The 22189-nt window shown below is 46.5% G+C and overlaps 1 protein-coding gene across 4 annotated transcripts; it reads right to left on the bottom strand.

Annotated features, from left to right (window-relative positions):
* Window positions 1–789: 789 nt before the first annotated feature.
* Window positions 790–21388, bottom strand: LOC129826621 (nuclear factor 1 X-type-like). 4 transcript variants are annotated; one of them, XM_055887545.1, is made up of 11 exons: window positions 21160–21388; window positions 19642–19716; window positions 19358–19478; window positions 18952–18987; window positions 18208–18338; window positions 16769–16843; window positions 10284–10412; window positions 6541–6716; window positions 5343–5490; window positions 3619–3710; window positions 790–1023 (listed from the first exon to the last, which is right to left on the bottom strand). In XM_055887545.1, the coding sequence occupies exons 1-11, from the start codon at window positions 21371–21373 to the stop codon at window positions 1009–1011; spliced, it is 1212 nt and encodes a 403-aa protein (XP_055743520.1). In that variant the 5' UTR covers window positions 21374–21388; the 3' UTR covers window positions 790–1008. The 4 variants fall into 4 exon arrangements, with proteins under 4 accessions (XP_055743520.1, XP_055743538.1, XP_055743526.1 ...); XM_055887563.1 differs by lacking the exon at window positions 5343–5490; XM_055887551.1 differs by lacking the exon at window positions 18952–18987.
* Window positions 21389–22189: the final 801 nt, after the last annotated feature.

Below are 22189 nucleotides of genomic sequence, written 5' to 3'. Positions count from 1 at the left end.
GTTACAAATGGCATTCATCATTCAAATGAAAGTGGGTATACTTAGCACTTGATTATTGTCGCAGTTGTAGTTTTGCAAGAGTGAACTGGGCGATTGCATTTTGCTTTACTTGGGTTTGGGTTCTTCTGCTGGGATGCTGGTTAGAGTGGAGGCCTTGGTGTTGCTGAACTGTAGGCTGAGACTTTTCATGTCATGTTTTTTTTCTCTTTCACTAATAATAACAATACAATCATAGGTAAGCCTGTTTTCCCCCCATGCCATGTAGGTGTAATAGTGGACATGAGATTAGTGTTAATTCAGCTTGTAGTGCAACCTTCAGGATATGTTTTGGCATGGTTTCTGTCTTGTTAGTAGTGGGGCTGATTAGGTTAATGGCTATAAGACTGGGAAATATTGGTCAATTAACAGTGTGTTGAGTGACAGGGAGACATCACAGTAGCATGGACTGCTACGTATTTCACTGGAACCTAATGGGTTTGTTTTGTGGGTGATTTGACAGTGGGGAGCGTACCTCATTTAAATGATGGCGTGTTTTGTGCCTTCAAGAGAGTGATTGGATGTCCCTTCAATTTCAATCCCCACTCCTACATCAGTTTTTGACTGTTGAACAGTTGCTTTTCCCAGCCATTGCACAATGTGTCCTTGTTCCGAAGTAGAAGGTGACCTTTTTTCTCTTCAGGTTCCTCTTTTTGTGTTGCCGTGTTTTGCTGGTTCGGTGGTTTTGAGAGATGATGACTTGTCCTCTGCCTCTCCCAAATCCTATGATCCTCCCGTCTTAAAAATGGGGGGGGGGGGGGGGGGGGGGGGGGGGGGGGGGTCCCTCTGTTTAAGTAATTGGGTCCAGAGTTCCTCTACTAGTATCATGCTAAGATTTCCTGGGTTGCTTTACTTTTTATGTGAGACATAAGGATCGTTGGGCAATTTCCTGTGGGTTATTTTTCTGTTTTCCATGTTTCAATTCCCAATTGTAAAGAAAGATTCTAGACGCTGGTTTGCAGACAGGTCATGTCAGAGGAACCAAGACTGTTAAATAGAAAAAAAGAGGACATTGTTAACAGGATCCGCCCCTTTTTAAAATTTTCGCCTAAAATGACATACCCAAATCTTAACTGTTCAGGCATTGAAGCAAGGATATGCATATTCAATTTTTTTGTACCATCGTTGAAATGCAAGAGAAAGGCCATAATGTATTATTCCAGCCCAGGCGCAATTTAGATTTTGGGCACTTGATGGCAGCAGTGTATGTGCAAAGTTTTAGACTGAAGAATTTAAGCTTTCTGCCAATATCAGATATGTCTATGTCCTGGGAAATGTTCTTGTTACTTACAAGCTCATGCGAATCGCATTAGCCTACTTTAGCTCAACCGTCCCGTGGGGGACCCACCAATCCTGAAGAAGTTTTAAGTTAAAATATGTACCATTGAAAATAAGTAAACACTAAGTTCCACAATTGACCACTAGAGGCCCCCACACGTTCCTTACACTAACAATGGTCAACAGTTGTCAGCCCCTTGTCATATTGAGGAAATACTCCCAGCTATATTGACTGACTGTCCATGGCTGTACTGTAGTGTAGTGTACTGCACTATAGTGCTGTGGGAGTATGGTTTGGCTCTGCTGCTAAAGGCTGTTGTTATTCCTGACTGGACTCAAGAGTCCACAGTCAGCGGGGGGAGAGATGGCTGACGCTCCCTGTATTCAGATTGAGTTTCTCCCGCTCAGTGTGAAAAGAGAGCAGAACTGGGTCGCCGGCCGGGATCTGGCACCAGTCAACACTGGCCAACATTCTGGAGCCTTGGAAACTCTGGGCCTCCGGGGAGGTGCAGTTTGTTTTGTTTGACACTAACAGGTCGCCTGAATACCCCCCCACTCCTGCCTCTTGCCCTCCCTCCTCCCCCCTCTTGCCGCAGGCTCTGTCCCAGCAGCCTATGGGATTCGTAACTCTTCCCCTGTCAGTTACACTATCTCTCTGTCTCTCTCTCCATCTATCTCCCTCTAACACTCTCTCTGGAATCCTTGGCTGTAATGACCACCCTCTTTCCTTACCCACGCCTTCCTCCCCCCAGCATCCCCTCTCAAGTTCAAGTGGCTATGACATCATGTCTGGTTGCTGCGGGCAACCAGACAGTCGGGACGTGACTTCTCTGAGGAGGGCTGTGCTGAAACTCTCCCTCTCCCCCTCTTTCACTATTTTTCTCCCTCCCTCATTCTCCTGTTTCCTCTCTCCTCTGGCCGTAGAACCCCCTTGCTGCCACCAGAGGGTACTTGGAGACCAAATATCTCTGCTCTGGGAGTGAGAGTTCTATTCAGGCCCTGCAGTCACAGCAAACAGACTTTTCACAAGGCCTTTGCACATTATTAATGTTTTGATTGAGCATTATGCTAACAATGTCCTTTCTGAGCTACATATGCAACCAATTAAAGCTCCCTATACAATTTCATTTCTCCAGTGCAAACTAAAACCATACTGTAAACACAATATACTCAATAGCACAGAGTACTGGAGGGCTACACAGGAAGTGTGTGTGTGTGTGTGTGTGTGTGTGTGTGTGTGTGTGTGTGTGTGTGTGTGTGTGTGTGTGTGTGTGTGTGTGTGTGTGTGTGTGTGTGTGTGTGTGTGTGTGTGTGTGTGTGTGTGTGTGTGTGTGTGTGTCTGAATAGTTCTGAGTTTGTTCAGAAAGAGAGGGTAAAGAAGGGACAAAATGGCGTAGAGTTAGCACGGTGGTGTAAGGGGAGCCTCATGAGCGGGGTGGGTTAGTCAAACAGGGCATGTTACGAAGCTAGAGAGAGAGAGGGAACTGAGGGATAGCATAGAGGGAGTGAAGCGAGGGAGTGTAGGGAGGAAGGGTGAGAGCAGCAGAGGGATTCAGATGGTTTCCATGTGGTGGGGAGGAGTGTGGAGCAGAGCTGGCTCGGGGCGGGTGTGGTTGGACGCTAATGAGAAAAGTGCAGTGGGTAATGGAGGAGGCATGAGCAAGAGGCAGTGCGGTGGAGAGAGAAAGCCCGCTGCCCGAGGGGCAGGCTCCAGATGGGCCAAATAAACAGTGAGAGGTCAGTTTAACACACACGGTGAACCACACACACGGTAAAACATACACACGGTAAAACACACATTCACAACAAATCATGGGATGAGGAGAGGGAGAGGAAATACACCAGTGAGATTTAGGGAGTAGTTAGGCAGTTTGGGAATAAGAAATATTTTGGCATGTATCCATTCACCTAAGTAAGTTTCCTGAGTTGGGCTGATAATCTCAATGAAAACAGACAGGTTTCCTACACACAAACAATACACATGCACGCATGCACACCACATGAAAACACGCACGGAAGCACATACTCACACACTGTGGAAAGCAGCAGAAAGCGCTAATGTGCTAATGCAGTAGTTTGGTAGTGTTGGTACTAGTGTTGATGAGAGTAAGGGCTTGATTAAATCCTTAGCGCTGAAGAGCTGTGCTATAGCACGATAGAAATATAAAGGCAATGTTCCTGCGTTAGCAGAGACTGTAGTCATGGTAACGCTGCATATGTCGACTCAATCGGAAATTACCTTTCACTTTCAATCGCAAACTTCAGCGATACAGATTGAATCGAGCCCTCAAGCTGTTTGCTCACCTGTGTCTGCTGCGGGATGTTCAGAAAGTTGTTGTCCCGTGATCCGATGCTGACAAACCTGTTGGGAGCTGAGGCCCCTGACGTGGAGTAAGCTGCAGACAGACACAGAAAGGAGGGATGGTCAAACCATTTCAGCACAAACCACAGCCTGTGTTCAATAAAAGAAAATTACGGAGCATCGTACTTAAGTTTCATAACAATTCCAGAAAATACTGCAATGAAAATACTGCTTTAAGCTCTCAACCTGACATCACACACAGAATTGTTACTGTAAGTCCCCCTAAGCATCATAGAGTAGGGCTACTGAACTGAGCCGGACCTCTCCAAACTATAACCCTGGTTCCATTGGGGCAAAAGGTTGAAGCAAATTTAGGGCAGTTTGAGGTCAATATGGACTACAACACAAATGTTGTTATTACAAACCCTTCTAACATGTGGAGAATCTGATAATGGAAAATTGCTGTAGTGTGTGTAAGTCTGTATTATTTAGCAGCATACATATATGTTAAGCACACTGAGGAAAAAAAGGTGCTATCTAGAACCAAAAAGGGTTCTTCTGCTGAGAACCCTTTGAAGAAGCCCTTTTGTTTCCAGGTATAAATATTTTCTACATGGAGTAGAACCCTTTCCAGAGAGGGATCTACATGGAACCCAAAAGAGTTCTACCTGGAACCAAAAAGTGTCCTTTTATGGGGCCAGATGTAGAACCCTTTTGGAACCCTCGTGTTTGAGAATCAGTAACATAGACAAAATACATAAAAGACTTTGAGACATTGATTGAGGGGTTTGAAAAAATGTATAAAACAAAACAAAATAATACAAAAATCTGAAATATAAAAAAGAGAAGGAAAAAAAAGAAAGAAAAGTGCTCCGTCCAGTGCCCCTCCTGTCATAGGTGAGAAACATTTTGGCAGACACGCCCCATAGCTAGACACACCCTTCTAATGGACACACCCCTTCAGTCTAAAACTGCACATAGATAAGCAGAACTCCAAGTCTGACCTTCAAAGCAACAACACCACCAACTCAGTAAAAAAAATATATTTAAAAAATCAACTAAAAAGTTAAATATAACTCCAAATATTATTTTCATGTTTGGATATTTTTGGGGGAAATGGCAGAATAACTGGAGCATGATGTTTTGGAGTCCATATAAACTGCCCTAAATATGTGCCACTAGTAAAAAAAAGAAAAAAAAGATGTGATTTAGAGTGAGCAATTGACAAAAAGGAAATGGATCAAACTCTATTTCTATTTTAGACTACTTCCGATCTCAAATGACATCTCGGGGGCTGGCCAAATGAGTTAAATAAAACATATAAATGCAGGAAAACCAGGATGGCCAGGATCTTCTGCGTCAACATCTGTGAGCGCAGAGGCACAGGGGTATCGAGGAAGGGTTAGTGTCATTCAAGGCAGGGCTCAGGATGGGTGTTCTAAGAGAAACAGGATGGGCCTAATATAGAGCCCTGGAGGACACCACAGAAGGGTCATCAGAGGAGAATGGTGACAGGCTTCTGTCATAACTCTAGGGTCGGTATGATCCCAGACGGTGAAGGAGGTGAGAGGTCAGCTGGCTGTTGGGGGGGGGGGGGTATTTACTATGGGAGCGGGCAGAGGATGGATGGCCAGGGCCCTAAGATACAGAGGGGCAGCTCCATCAAAAAAAAAAATTATTGGTTGATTTTGGTTTTGGTTCTGACTTGGTCTGTGGGGTCACTTACACGGAGATGTGGGCGAGGTCAGTCCGCCGTCGGGAGGCGTGCTGCTGGATTTAGAGTCGGACATGGGGAGGGGCACTGGGCGGGCCACTGGGGGAGGTGGAGGCAGCAAGAAGGAGCCCGGCATTTTGCTCTGGCCGCTCCCGTTTGGCTGCGGACAACACAAACAGGGTCAGGAGGGCGACATGTGACAACCCGCACACGGCATGAGAGGACGCAGCTCCAGAGACCAGGTCCCCCAAAAATTCATGATGGGTGGTGGGAGAGGTGGGGGTGTTGGAAACAACAGCCAAACGAATGATGTATGTGCATTGCGTCATTTATGGAGGTGTACAAAATAATAATCACCACAAGGGTTGATAGGGGATTTGGAGCAGAGGGGAGTTCTCGGGTGGTCCATGGTGGAGGGGTGAGTGGGAGGGGGTGAGAGCACAATTGGTGGTGGGGTTTGTCCATAACATGGCAACAAATCAAAACATGGGAAAACACTCTACTAAGAAAACACGACACCAACAACACGCGAAATAATAATTACAATAAAAACGGAAGACAGAACATGTATGCTCGATTGAAATGTGCTGTGATTGTAGGCTTTCGTGCTGATGATTACATAATCTGAGGGGGTGGGCGGAGCAAAAGAAAAAAGGGAACCTTAGGGTCTGGAAGAGCACAGGACAAGGAAAAAAGATTAAGTACAGAAAACCCTGGACCAACAGGAAATTGTCAATAGTAGTATTTTGCTTTCTCTCCTCACTTGTGCAAAAGTTTGGCAATTGGTTTAAGTAAAAAAAAAAAAGTATCAAAGTCAACCCTGTTTCCTTACCTTGCATACTACATAACTTAAACGTTTTCATGTTTTTCACTGTTACAGTTTCACTCCTCTATCATCATACTGTATCTATACTTCACAGCAAATGGTGTCCACAGTGATGAAACACAAACAAACCTGTGGTCTCTATCTCAGTACTGTACTCAGTGTAGTGTTTACACAGGGAAAAACAGTACATGTCTATACAGTGTTAATAATCACCACTTCATTTAGTCATGCTTGTGTCGTTTGCATGGCCACACATTAGATGTTCGTGGAATTCTATTCTTACTGCCTTCATTGGTCTTTTGTTGTGCCCATGAGTGATTACATTAGTGTACAAGTGGTTGGTGTTACTCAGCCCCTGAACTTTCCTCTTACATCAAACCTTACCTGGCCGCCAGACTGTCCCGAGCCATCAGCACAGACAAACTGCACAAATTCCTTCAGGGGGTCCTGTCCAGGATGGTGGTGGTAGCGAATGGTGGGGTGGGTGAAGTACGGGCTGGACTGCTGGATGATGGAGGGGGAGGGGAAGTGCAGGGCAGAGGCTGAGGCACGGGGGCTCCCTGAGAAGAGACATACGTTAGTTAGATAGATGAAAGGAGGAAGAGTGAATAAGAGAGAAACATAGATTAACAGCGAGACATGCAGTTCAGCAGTGAACACTCACAAGGGCTTTTAGTTTAACAGTCAACAGTGGCCACATCTTAAGACCAAGGGACAGGCACATTGAGTGACATCGGTCCAAATAGGGGTTTAATTTCATCAAATCATGATAGATTGAGGGTGAAAATGTATTACAAGAAAAAATGAGGCTTTACAGGAAATGCTTACACATAAACAAGCACACAAACGCAATGGTCTACATTACAAAAGCAGTCCCCAAACAACACAAAAAAATAAAAAGCACAAAGAGATCATTGAGCACTGTCTTAAATTAGAACGTCTTAATGCCTGTGCGTCTGTGTGCTGTTTTGTGGGTGTGATTCACAGGCGCCACAGCAATTTGGCATTTAAATAGGCAAGCTGCTTTCCAACGATCCTCTATGACAAGACTAATCTTTATGTTCACACTGTACGTGTGAGTTTATGTGCATGTGTTAGTGGTCTACACTTGGATGATATCTATTTGGTTGTGTGCAGGTGTGGGGGTTTAAATGTCCCAGTGTTGCTGCGTCTGTAAGGGAATACAGAAGCCCTCTTTTGTGCCTGCATGAGAGGGTGAGAAAGTATTTCGCTTTAAGTCACCCAGCCGAGCTGAATATGGAGACTGAGGTGTGAATGAACGTTTGAATGGGACACAAAGCCCTCTCTGTCAGATGTATATCCATTACCAAATCTCCTTGATTTGTATTAGCGGGGTGCACCCTCTCCCTTTTTCTTCTGGTGTGCCAGTCTACCCCCTTTAGTGTTGCCCCACCCGGCAGGGCCTCCAGCTGCCCGTGTGAGGCTGCCAACTCCAGTGTGTTACCCCCAGACAGGGCCCTGTACCCCCCAGCCAAGCAGCACATCGCTCCCTGCCAGGATCCATGCTACCCCGGTGGAGCCGTCTCCCCACTCCCTTAGTCCCCCTTAATCCCATTAGAGACTATGCTCTCTCAGGGGGGGGGGGGGGGCTCTACCCCAACCCCCCCACCCCCGTACCCCCTGGATCTACGACACAAAACAACAACAACAACAACGCAGTAAACACTTTCACACAGGCATGGGAATGACATACATAACTAGTTTGTTGAAGAGACAAAATACAGTGCTCCATTCAGTATTGTCAAGGGAGCGTTACCTAACTGCTCCAGAGGCAGAGTACACTCTTAGGAAAAAAGGTGCTATCTAAAAGGCTTCTTCGGCTGTCCCCATAGGATAAACCTTTGAATAATTATTCTGGGTTACATGTAGGACCCTTTCAATAGAGGGGTCTACGTGGAACCAAAAAGGGTTCTCTCTGGAACCAAAAAGAGTTCTCCTATGGGTACAGCTGATGAACCCTTTTGGAACCCTTTTTTCTAAGAGTGTAGGAGGCAATCTCAGCATCTCTGAGGTAGATGTCATTATATGGTGGTCAACCTCACTGCTTCTGATCAATTTAGGAACTTTTAGCTTTGAATTGGGAGTTCAGATGAGTTCAGATGCTTATTATCTATGGTGAACTGTTCACCCTTCACAATGACTTCAGAACTGCTGGTTCATAGTGATGATACGATTGAGAATGCAAATGTCCCAGTTACAGCCCTGTGGCAACTGTTGATATCTGATTTTATCATGAGATCTTTGTTGATGCCCCCAGGGGGTTGAAATAACCACTGGCTCACACAATGACTCTGTTCCACTGCCAGATACAATAACAGTAAGCTCTTCACACACTCCCTGGGTTCCCCGACCATAGGCGTCTCAGTCAGAGAGAGAGAGAGAGAGAGAGAAGAAAGAGAGAAAGAGAGGAGAAGAAAGAGATAGATGACTATAATAATTGATGGTGAACGGCATAAGCATAAAGCATTTTAAGGGAAAATGGCAAGACATTGTCAGCCGTGAGCCAGGAGAAATACTCAACAGAACAAGAACGTCTTCTCTAAAAATACAGGACTCATGAGAATGTAGGGCTGTACACCAAGTTTCTATCAGGCTCTGTATAATAATGTTCTGCAGCCAATGAATCATGTGCCCTTCATGAACTAACTACATGTACAGGTTGTAAGACTATAGTTGTGGGTTGGGGCAGTGTGGCTCAGGGAGGTGGTGATCAGGGAAGGTGGTGGTCAGAGAAATGGAGGTACAGAATGGAGGCTCTTCACCCAGTCACCCAAGCACCCAACCACAGACTGACAGAGACTGATCTCTTTACAGGGAGCAGGAAGGAACAACTGTATGTTATACTCTAGCCTAATTTGCATTCGGAAAGTATTCAGACCCCTTCCCTTTTTCTACATTTTGTTACGCTACAGCCTTATTTTCCTCTTCAATCTACACACAATACAATACAATACTGATTGACAATAGACTCCCCAAATACAGGTGTGACGAGACAAAAACAGTTTTTTTTTAATAAATAAAAAACCTATGGGGTTTTGCTGCGATCCTTTGCTATGAGACTCGAAATTGAGCTCAGGTGCATCCTGTTTCCATTGATCATCCTTGAGATGTTTCTACATCTTGATTGGAGTCCACCTGTGGTAAATTCAATTGATTGGACATGATTTGGAAAGCCACACATTTGTCAGTATAAGGCACATGACAGCCAGCTGAGAAATAAGATTCTCTGGTCTGATTAAACCAAGATTTAACTCTTTGGCCTGAATGCCAAGCGTCACGTCTGGAGGAAACCTGACACCCTCCCTACGGTGAAGCATGGTGGTAGCAGCATCATTCTGTGGAGATTTCAGTGGCAGGGACTGGGAGACTAGTCAGGATTGAGGTAAAGAAGAACGGAGCAAATTACAGAGAGATCCTTGATGAAAACCTTGCTCCAGAGTGCTCAGGACCTCAGACTGGGTTGAAGGTAAGCCTTCCAACAGGACAACGACCCTCTGCTTCGGGACAAGGCTCTGAATGTCTTTGAGTGGCCCAGCCAGAGCCTGGACTTGAAGCCAATCGGACATCTCTGGAGACCTGAATATAGCTGTGCAGCGACGCTCCCCATCCAACCTGACAGAGCTTGAGAAGATCTACAGAGAATGGGAGAGACTCCCCAAATACAGGTGTGCCAAGCTTGTAGCATCATACCCAAGAAGACTTGATTCAACAAAGTACTGAGTAAAGGGTTTGAATACTTATGTTAATGTGATATTTCAGTTTTTTTTTATATGTGCAAACATTCTAAAAACCAGTTGTTTCTTTGTCATCATGGGGTATTGTGTGTAGATTGATGAGGGGGGAAAAACAATTGAATCCATTTTAGAATAAGGCTGTAATGCAACCAAATGTGGAAAAGGTCAAGCGGTCTGAATAATTTCCGAATGCACTGTATATTCTGTGCCTCAGGTTTCTTTCAAAAACATAGCTCTACTGCTGTTGTCCCTCACAGAGTGGGACAGCAGAGCCTTCCCCAACGGACACCACTCACTGCCACCCCTCCACTGGGTCTGGGTCAGGGGATTGGGGATGGGCAGGGGGTTGGGAGGGCTGTCAGGGGGTCTCACCTGGTCTCACTCCCGCCAGCATTGGCAGCGGGTGGTGGGTGAACGCCATGCGAGGCGACCTCGTCTGCTGCGACAGGGCGCTGAAATCGAATTTCCCCGGCTTCTTAAGAGAACCAGGCGAGGAGAGTCCTGGCAAAAATGGGATCAACAAAATGGCAGAACAGAGACTTGGGTTTAATGAACAGGCTGGTGGCTATTTGCTCTATCAAATCAACTTAACTGTAGACTTAAATTTAGACTCAAGACTTCTACTTAAAAAAATGTAATGGGTTTTATAATTGTGATCTACTGAAATCAATGGATCGATTGATTACACCGATGGATCAACCTCTCTCTCTCCATATCTCTCTGTTAGTGTACGGTCTCTGTGCTGTTGCATATCAGAACCAGGGTAGAGTAAAGGGGTCCAGGGGGGAGGGAGTTGTTTTGAAGCGGCGCAGGATGGGGTGGTGGGTTCAGAGGAAGGCTTGGGGCACAGTGTCAGAGTGGAGAGAGAGAGAGCTGGGAAATGCAATGGCATTATAATTGCTGCCACCATTGGAGTATATGAGCGAAAGACAGGATTCTGATCACTGGCATTCTACTGTGCCTTGCTATGGTAACTGGTCCTCTGCGTGGAGTCCATGAGCAAGCATCCAGTTCCCAACCTCACCATTGGTAGTGCTTGTCTCAGGGTATAGGAAAATCAAATAAAAAACCAAAACATCCCACCACCAATCCCACACCAGCAGTGATCTCGGCACCCAGCATCCCTATAGACAGCAGGACCTCCAGCTATATGACAACACTGTGAATACATCCTCCCTCCCACACACCCTACAGACTGCACTTGTTAACGTGCCTGTTTACAAGGAGTGTGATTTTAGACTGCTTCACAACTAGGCCAGAATGTGTTTCTGTGGCACATTGACTGGCCAGAATGTGTTTCTGTGGCACATTGACTGGCCAGAATGTGTTTCTGTGGCACATTGACTGTGTGTAGCTATATTCAGATATACTGTAGCTGCAGCCTGCCAACAGATATATCAATATGTCCTTTAATTTAGTGGCCTTCTGCTTGTAAGTCAGTCTGTCAGATGTATGTAACTCTGGGCTGGTGGGAGGGAGACTCGGCTGCATTGTGTTAATGCATCTCCTACAGATATGGTAGATACAGAACACACACACACAAGCTGTTCAGTCAGGGTGGCAAGCAGACGACCCAACGCCAATGAAGGATGGATGGAAAAGGGGAGAGAGAGTGAGAGAAAGTAAGGGAGTGGAAGAGTGACGGCATAGCCTCCACATACACTGCTCAAAAAAATAAAGGGAACACTTAAACAACACAATGTAACTCCAAGTCAATCACACTTCTGTGAAATCAAACTGTCCACTTAGGAAGCAACACTGATTGACAATAAATTTCACATGCTGTTGTGCAAATGGAATAGACAAAAGGTGGAAATTATAGGCAATTAGCAAGACACCTCCAAAAAAGGAGTGATTCTGCAGGTGGTGATCACAGACCACTTCTCAGTTCCTATGCTTCCTGGCTGATGTTTTGGTCACTTTTGAATGCTGGCGGTGCTCTCACTCTAGTGGTAGCATGAGACGGAGTCTACAACCCACACAAGTGGCTCAGGTAGTGCAGTTCATCCAGGATGGCACATCAATGCGAGCTGTGGCAAAAAGGTTTGCTGTGTCTGTCAGCGTAGTGTCCAGAGCATGGAGGCGCTACCAGGAGACAGGCCAGTACATCAGGAGACGTGGAGGAGGCCGTAGGAGGGCAACAACCCAGCAGCAGGACCGCTACCTCCGCCTTTGTGCAAGGAGGTGCACTGCCAGAGCCCTGCAAAATGACCTCCAGCAGGCCACAAATGTGCATGTGTCAGCATATGGTCTCACAAGGGGTCTGAGGATCTCATCTCGGTACCTATTGGCAGTCAGGCTACCTGTGGCGAGCACATGGAGGGCTGTGCGGCCCCCCAAAGAAATTCCACCCCACACCATGACTGACCCACCACCAAACCGGTCATGCTGGAGGATGTTGCAGGCAGCAGAACGTTCTCCACGGCGTCTCCAGACTCTGTCACGTCTGTCACATGTGCTCATGTGCTCAGTGTGAACCTGCTTTCATCTGTGAAGAGCACAGGGCGCCAGTGGCGAATTTGCCAATCTTGGTGTTCTCTGGCAAATGCCAAACGTCCTGCACGGTGTTGGGCTGTAAGCACAACCCCCACCTGTGGACATCGGGCCCTCATACCACCCTCATGGAGTCTGTTTCTGACCATTTGAGCAGACACATGCACATTTGTGGCCTGCTGGAGGTCATTTTGCAGGGCGCTGGCAGTGCTCCTCCTTGCACAAAGGCGGAGGTAGCGGTCCTGCTGCTGGGTTGTTGCCCTCCTACGGCCTCCTCCACGTCTCCTGATGTACTGGCCTGTCTCCTGGTAGCGCCTCCATGCTCTGGACACTACGCTGACAGACACAGCAAACCTTTTTGCCACAGCTCGCATTGATGTGCTATCCTGGATGAACTGCACTACCTGAGCCACTTGTGTGGGTTGTAGACTCCGTCTCATGCTACCACTAGAGTGAGAGCACCGCCAGCATTCAAAAGTGACCAAAACATCAGCCAGGAAGCATAGGAACTGAGAAGTGGTCTGTGATCACCACCTGCAGAATCACTCCTTTTTTGGGGGTGTCTTGCTAATTGCCTATAATTTCCACCTTTTGTCTATTTCATTTGCACAACAGCATGTGAAATGTATTGTCAATCAGTGTTGCTTCCTAAGTGGACAGTTTGATTTCACAGAAGTGTGATTGACTTGGAGTTACATTGTGTTGTTTAAGTGTTCCCTTTATTTTTTTGAGCAGTGTATATTTAACAACATATCAATGTGTCCTCCTACTTCTATAAATGTCAGTTGAGGCTTCAGGACTATGAACTATTCCCCAGTTTGGTAAAAACAGGCACACTAAGTATAGGCCAGGCTTACCAACTGGCCCAGAAACATGGCCAAATGTGTAAGAGCTACAGAGTAAAGAGACTGTTTTATGATCAAGGCCTCGTGAGGCAGAGTTTGAGGGAAATTATTTTGATGTATGGTAATCGGAACAGGCAATTTAGAATTGTAGGGTTTGTGACCATTGCCAAGTGGTGTGTCTGACCTCAGGGAGCCACGATATTCAAAGAATGAAATTAAGTATTGGAGAGAATAATTATCAAAATAAGAAATAAAAATACTTTTGCACTCAAACACACATTTTTCTACATGCTTGCATGTCCTGAGTCACAAACATATACTGCACAGTTTGTGACATTATGTGCATACACACACACGCACACAAAAACTATTTTTAACAAATTCACAAACAGAAAAAAACCTGACTAGCAAGAAGTCCCATAAACGACTAAACGACACATACTCACACAAATAAAACAAACACATCAAATAAAAAGGGGATAGTTTCAGTACGGCCCTGGGAGATGCTGAAATAGCTTTTACAAGCTGAGCATATAAACTCTAACGAGGCAGCCGTTCTGAAATACGTTTTTGAAGTGTTACTTCGGGAAACATTTGATCACAACAATTACCCACAATGCTTCTGACTGCAGCGTTGCAGCTGGGCCTGCGTGGGCATTGGTAAGTATAGAAATGGGTAGGCGGGCACGTATGTTCTGCTAGGCAGGAATGTGTGACACCAAGTGGGAGTGGGGAGTGTGATGATCAATTTGGTGGCATGGTATTAATGATGATAAAAACACAGCATGGCACTCTGGCACTTTAAGAGGATTGGGACATTAAAATAGGATTGTGTCTCACCCAGTGAACCGCTACTGGCTATATGAGACAAATGTTCAGGGTGGACATGCTGAATATAACCACCAAGGCTAAAGGGGGATTGGGCACTCTGTGATAGATTTAATTCAGTTATCGTAACAAATGTGACGTCTGGGTGAAGAGCTGGGCTGGAGAACAAGGCCAAGATGCCCAAGGATAGATTTGCATGTTAGAGTTAACAGAAGTTACTCTGATCTCTCTCTTCCAGTTTCTGTTTCTCTCTGTGTGTTTGTGGGGGGGGGGGGGGGGGGGTGTGTGTGTGTGTGTGTGTGTGTGTGTGTGTGTGTGTGTGTGTGTGTGTGTGTGTGTGTGTGTGTGTGTGTGTGTGTGTGTGTGTGTGTGTGTGTGTGTGTGTGTGTGCGTGCGTGTGTGTATCAGTGTGTTTCCTTGCACTCGTTTGTATGCGTGAGCGAGCACGATCGATTGTTCTGTGCTATTTCTCAGACCAACTCCTGGCACATGGCTTGGGCAGACTGGCAGCCAATCAACTGCTCCCATGACCCTCCAGCCTCGCCACGCTAACAAGCTGGCTGCCACAAAAAAAACTAACTGTCAGAGGACCGTGACACCCCCCCCCCCTCACACACAACCAGGAAGAAGAACACAGACATACAAACACATATACACACCGCTCACTCCCATCAACACACGTACACATCATCAAAAACACAATGTTCCCTACTACACATATCTCCTTTCACAAGCTATCTCAGACCAATATGTTGACTACAGTACAGTGATGGACTGAGCTTGCAATGAAGTGAGAGAGGAGAAGGAAACAACCAATGAAAATGCATAGAGGCGTATCAATGTCCCCTCAGCAGGCACCGGAGACAGCATAGCAGGAGACAGCAAAAGTAATGATGAATTACATGATCACCTCATATGCCTCAGAGCCTTCCATTCAGGTAGTGAATCACCTTTGGAGGGGAGCTGAGACCCTCTCCCCCTCCTCCCCCTACACCACCACCACCACCACCACCACCACCACCACCAGAACAGATGTCTGCTGTAACCCAGTAGCTCCCATTGCTGTAGACACATGGAAGCACCATCTGGACCGGAACGCTGCTACTCTCCAGATTGTGTGTGTGTGTGTGTGTGTGTGTGTGTGTGTGTGTGTGTGTGTGTGTGTGTGTGTGTGTGTGTGTGTGTGTGTCTGTGTGTGTGTGTCTGTGTGTGTGTGTGTGTGTGTGTGTGTGTGTGTGTGTGTGTGTGTGTGTGTGTGTGTGTGTGTGTGTGTGTGTGTGTGTGTGTGTGTGTGTGTGTGGAATATTTTAGAGACAGACGGTGCCTTGTGCCTTGACGGCACACCTGAGTGCATTTAGTCTTGTTTGTTTGTGTTGTATTCCTCTTCCTGTCCTGCATGTTGGAGGAGGTGTCCACTGTTGAGTGGAGGCTATGACAGGTGGGGGGGACACAGAACAGCACCGCCTCAGTAACTGACTGGGTGAAGCATCTCACAGCAACTCAACAGGAGACAGGGCCTCACTCTAGAATCTCTACCCACTCTCACAGGGCTATACCATTGATGCATGTGTTGCTGACTAAATTACTAAATTACTGCGATTCAAAACTCTTTTGCAATGTAAATTAACTGACATTTGAATTTTGAATGAGCGAATGCAAAAAGAGTGCAAAAAATACATTGAAATCAATTAAACATTGAAATCAATTAAACATTGAAATCAATTAAATAAATGAACAATAGGTTATAGTTTTCTGGCAGCCTGAGTCAGAAAATATACAACCCTAATCAAGCCCTCTAACTTGAGCAAGTGGACACAGTGTTTGAGAGGTAGTAATAGACTTGGTGTAGCTACTGGGTTACCAAAAGGCTTTGGTAATTCCACAAACCACAACAGATATCTGGGAGAGAAACAAGAACAACCCAACAGCAGCAGAGAGGAGAGGGATGGAGAGAGGGATGGAGAGAGGGATGGAGAGAGGGATGGAGAGAGGGACGGAGAGAGGGATGGAGAGAGGGATGGAGAGAGGGATGGAGAGATGGACGGAGAGAGGGACGGAGAGGGACAGAGAGGGACAGAGAGAGGGACGGAGAGAGGGATGGAGAGAGGGACGGAGAGAGGGACGGAGAGAGGGACGGAGAGGGACAGAGAGGGACAGAGAGAGGGATGGAGAGAGGGACGGAGAGAGGGACGGAGAGGGACAGAGAGGGACAGAGAGAGGGATGGAGAGAGGGATGGAGAGAGGGACGAGAGAGGGACGGAGAGAGGGACGGAGCGGGACAGAGAGAGGGACGGAGAGAGGGATGGAGAGAGGGATGGAGAGAGGGACGGAGAGAGGGACGGAGAGAGGGACGGAGAGAGGGACGGAGAGGGACAGAGAGGGACAGAGAGAGGGATGGAGAGAGGGATGGAGAGAGGGACGAGAGAGGGACGGAGAGAGGGACGGAGAGGGACAGAGAGAGGGACGGAGAGAGGGATGGAGAGAGGGACGGAGAGAGGGACGGAGAGAGGGACAGAGAGAGGGATGGAGAGAGGGATGGAGAGAGGGGTGGAGAGAACACTCTCGCTAGGAAGTGTGGAAAAATAGACAAGCAGAGAGACAGAGAGATGCATAGAGTACAAGTTGAGGGCGGCATGAGTTAATGTACAGTATAGATTATAATACGTATATATGAGTGCAATGTTTTCTAACCATGGTAAGGGAACTGCACGCCATCGTTTTCATGCTTTATCTTCCTCTCTTGCACACTGGCCAAATGGTGCTGCACTGGAAGTCCAAACAGGAGAGAAGTGCACAGTTAACAACGTAGGAGGGGGAATTAGCAGGGTGGAACGTTAACCACAATCCACTCAGTTGATGACATGAGAGCTAAGTACAGGATGATTGACATGTAATGAAATAAGAACAGTGGCACATTTAGGAATATTATGTTGTTATAACGTGTTTGTAAATGAATTGCATCCATATAGGGGCCACATTAAAGAAGACACATTTTACAAATACATTCACTGCTCTCCCTCCGCCTTTCCCATTGGCCACCAATAGAATAGGAGGCTTCTGTGAGGGTTGGGGATGGAAAGGGATGCATACATTACATTCATTCATGAACATGATCTATTATAGAATTGAATTGATAATTGATAGAAGATATCAACTATACTAAAGGGACCATTATTCAGGTTGAATATGAGGTGATGGATACAGGCACATGGGAGGGAGTGGTGATGCTGTGCTGTGATGCTGAACACACAACAGAGGAGTTGAAGGGTAAAACCATAAGGAGACAGGGAGGTTTGGAGGGTGCAGCTTAGAGAATGGAGCGTCTATGGGAGTCTGTGCATAGTCACAACTTTGAGAGAATTTGTGATTTCAAGAAAGGGAGGGGGGTTGTAGAGATATTTTCTTGGAAACTATTATGCCGAAAGCTATCCACATTATATCTTTAATACAAAGTTTTTCATAGAGGCTTAACTCTAGACTGTATCACAACCGGCAGTGATTGGGAGTCCCATAGTGGGGCACACAATTGGCCCAGCGTCGTCCGGGTTTGGCTGGTGTAGGCCATCATTGTAAATAAGAATTTGTTCTTAACTGACTTGCCTAGTTAAATAGGTTAAATTAAATTAAATAGAAATTCAAAAAAAGTCAAGTCAAGTCTGTCAGCAGCCTCTGTGACTCACATATCACATCACACACACATCACCCAGTCAAAGAACCTCTAACCACAGAATGTGACGTCCACTGAAGACCTTTTGCCTCTTGCTAGGCCGTCATTGTAAATAGCAATTTGTTCTTAATTGACTTGCCTGGTTAAATAAAGGTTTAAAAAAACAATCTAGGAGCCTGAATCTAATACTTGTTTTACTGAGCACAGAGCCGAGCAGCAGCCACACTGGTATACTACTACATACTACTACTGCAGTGCACACTGAAAGTATTTAGAAAAGGTGTAAACACAGGCCTACAGAGCAGGTGGATAGGAGGAGGAGGAGGAGGAGGAGGAGGGGGAGGGAAGGAGAGGAGTGAGGGTAGAGGGAGGAAAACAGGTCTGACAGACAGTAGGGGGATACAGTACCATAAAACACAGCAGGGGGTGTTAGATGGGGTGGGGGGTTATGGGGGTATCTAACCTGCGTCCACATCGTTGGGCCAGCCACTGGACTGGGAGCTGCTGCCGGCCGCAGGGGAGCGGCCCGAGTAGAAGACATCGTCCACCGGGCTCTCCATCTCACTGTCGTCAATGGACTTGCGCTTGTTGGAGCTGGAGAGAGGGAGAGAGAAAGGGACTTAATGGGTGTGGAGGCAGGAATGTTATTTACTTGGGAGACAAAGTACAGTCTGCTGAGAGACAGATAAGTGCGGCTAGAGGCTTTATTCACCATGCTTTATCTGAACATGGCCATGTTTCTAATCCCTCAGATTAGACTATGTACCTAGACCGGGGTAGGCAACTCTGGTCCTGTTTTGGATTTAACCCACTTGGAAGACCAGGTGTGTTGAATTTAGGCAATCATTGAACTGATCAATTAGCTCAGGTGGTCAAGTGTGGTGCCTAGTTGGAACAAAAGTCCTAGTTGGAACAAAAGTCCTGAACAAAATCCTGCAGTACCTGTGGCACTCCAGGAACAGGGTTGCCTACCCCTGGCTTAGACTAAAGTATTGTAGAGCGTAAGTGTGTGTACAGTGAGTGAGAGTGTTCCTTGGATTCAAGTCCATACGAGACCTGTAAAAACATAGGTCCTTAAATGCACAATGTTTCATAAGTGGATCCAAATAAAGAATTGTATGTGTTTTTGGCTGTCCGTCTAGCTGAGTCTGAATGTGTCTATATTAAAGTAGTGTCAGGGGAAATATAGTGGAGTGAATATAACTACCTCCGTGGGAGACTTGCATAAAGCTCCATTTCAGTCCTGCAGCGTGAGAGAGAGAGAAACAGTGAGACAGAGAGATAGAAGGAGAGAGATAGAAGAGAAATAGAAGGAGAGAGAGAGAGAGAAGGAGAGAGAGAGATAGAAGGAGAGGGAGAGTGAGTGAGGAAAGGGGAAAAAAAGAGACAGAAAAAACACAGACAGACAGTTTGACGGATAGGTGGAAAAAACACCAGATGAAGAAAGTTCCACAGAGAAGAGAGGGGAGAGAGAGGAAGGAGAAGAAAGGTCCCATCACGCAATCATAGCAGAGTGAGGAAAGCATTCACAAAGGTTAGACAGCATAGACTGAAGCGTACAGAAGCTAGTATTAGTAGGCTACAAAATAATCAGGTAATGTGTGTGTTTGTACCTGGTGGAGGGGGTGGAAGTGATGGAGCGGCGTCCCAGGGCCACCTGGTTGATATTGTAGTAGCCAGGACTCTCCAGGTCGGCCAGGGAGAAGTTGGGGCCGGACGCTGTGGCCACTGGAGCTAAAGCACACACACAGATACATGTGACTCTTACACAACTCTTTAAACAGAGAGTATAGTAGGAAAATGCATGTGAGAACCTTGAAGTTTGTGTGTACTGGTGAGTGTGTAGTGAGAGTGACAGTGAGAGTGACAGTGACAGAGAGGAGAGGCAGTGACTCACTTTGTGACACTCGGACCAGCTCGGCCACGTTCCACACCCCTGAAGTCACAAAGCAGTCCTGGAAACTCAAGTGCCCTGGGAAAACAGAGATGAGAGCAATGAGGATGACGAGAAGATGCTAGGACACACACACACACACACACACACACACACACACACACACACACACACACACACACACACACACACACACACACACACACACACACACACACACACACACACACACACACACACACACACACACACACACACACACACACAGAGGGAGCATAGAAAAACAGATAAACCACAGTGGAAAGCACTAGCATGTGTTTTCTATAAGATAGGAAATGGCATTGGTTGGATGTATCACGCACTTATCAAAAGCCCTATGGACAGGTACTCATGTCATGACTGCTTCAAGTCGAGCATGTCAAAACACTGTCCAGCAACAGGCCTTAATGTGCTCCACAGATTGTGCCCTGTGTTGTATACACACACTGTTTACATGGTGTCCAGTGGGCATCCAGTATGTCAGAGCTTGTTGCAACATGTATGATCTCATTACTGCTATAGATTGTGGATTGTATTTGTGTGTTTAAGCTTTCTAAGAGCTCTAGTGTATGCTGTGTGTACAGGCCCTGGCAGTGGGCAGTGTATAGAGTGACCAAGGCTCTCTATCTAAGGCTATGGTATAGTGTTTCCTGCTCCTGGGGAACTAGCACTACACACCTGATTCCACTAATCAACTCATCATCAAACCTTTAGTTACTGGAATCGGGTGTGTAGTGCTAGGTCAAAATGTGCCCCCGTTGGCTTCCCAGGAGCATGACTAAGAAACTTTAGTGTGTAGTGTAGAGTCTATAGTGTCCGCTCAGTCTATAGGTCCCTGGCCGGGTGTAAAGGAATGTGTATAGACCCATATTGTGTATACACACCCATATAATGTGTATACACCCATACACCAACCCTTATTGGTACCAGCTAGAACCCTTTTGAGTTCCATGTACAGTTGAACCCTCCGTAGAAAGGGTTCTACCTGGTACCAAAAGGGTTCTACCTGCAATAAAAAAAAAATTATATTCAAAGGGTTCTGCTATGGGGACAGCTGAAGAACCCTTTAAGGTTCTAAATAGCACCTTTTTGTGTTAGAGTGTAGGATGTCCAGGTTCTCCATTGTTAGTGGTGCTCCTACTCCACACCCTCTCCTCAGCCTGCCTCAGCCTGGGTTAACCGCAGCGGGGCCGGCTGTATGAGGTCAGAGCTCCAGTCGGCAGCACGACCATGTGGTTCCCATCTTCCAATAACGTCAGGGTGATTTATGAGTGGGGTGCCACACTCACAGCCAGGCCCAGCAACATCAGCTCGCCTTACTATAATAAACCCAGGCCCAACTCCACTGGGACACACTATACACTCTATACTGGCCTGTGTGTGTGTGTGTGTGTGTGTGTGTTTGGAGTGTGTGTGTGAAAGCGTTTAAACATGCATCTGCATGTATAAATGACAGTGTGTATATTCACACTGTGAACTCACCATTGGGTGGTGGCTTGATGTCTGTGTCTCCTTGCTGGTTTGAGCTGTCTGATTGTCCGGATTCTGTGTAAAAGAGACAGTGAGACAGAGAGAGAGAGACAGAGAGAGAGAGAGAAAGCGAGAGAGAGAGATGGTGGAGAGAGGTGGAGGTTAGGCAGGAGACAGATGCCTGGACGGTACCCAAGGTGAGGGGGCAGTGGGCGGAGGACGGCATAGGAACACATTGGAAAGTATTTTAAAACCCCTTCTTTCCAGAGGCAGAATTGGGTCTTAGATTAAAGGTTGGCTATTTCCGCTCAGGTTTAACATTAGAGTCATGAAATGGGAAATCAAACACCAAAGACTTTACTTTCCAGAGCCATTCACAGTAGAGGAATCACTACTAATACTCTCTCCAGAGAGCATCAAGTATCAAAGAGGAATGGTTTGGTGTTCCAGTTTGAGAGATGAAACAACTGTGTGTTTGTGACATTTCTTGCCCCATTGTATCTCTGGCACTCCTTCCTTTTCACTTTTTTCTCTCTCTCCCTTACTCTCCCTACTCTCTTCTTCAGCATCCCTCTCTCTCAATCCCAGGGAGCCACAGTGAACACACACACACACACACACACACACACACACACACACACACACACACACACACACACACACACACACACACACACACACACACACACACACACACACACACACACACACACACACACAGACACACACACACAGACACACACACACACACACACACACACACACACACACACACAGGGAGTCCTGTTTGAGTGCAGGCTGTTGGCACAGTGTGGCAGGTGAAGTTCCCATGTAACCCCAGCTTGCAGCCTCTCTCTCCCTCCACACTGATGACTAGTGTAAGCTGAGGAGTGTAAATGTGAAGCCCGGGTCCGCGAGGCGTCATTGGGACTGCGTCTCACTCAGCTCTTTACCTTAACGACTGTGCACAGAGTGGCCTGTGCTAGTTTGGTTTGGCCCCGCTTGGTGCCATTCTTTCTCTGCTGCGTAATGCAACCTTGAA

This window comes from Salvelinus fontinalis, chromosome 2 (genome assembly GCF_029448725.1).
Source record: "Salvelinus fontinalis isolate EN_2023a chromosome 2, ASM2944872v1, whole genome shotgun sequence".
In the NCBI taxonomy this organism is placed as follows: Eukaryota; Metazoa; Chordata; class Actinopteri; order Salmoniformes; family Salmonidae; genus Salvelinus; species Salvelinus fontinalis.
Note: the sequence above shows the minus strand (reverse complement) of the source record. Positions and strands in the feature narration are given on the sequence as shown.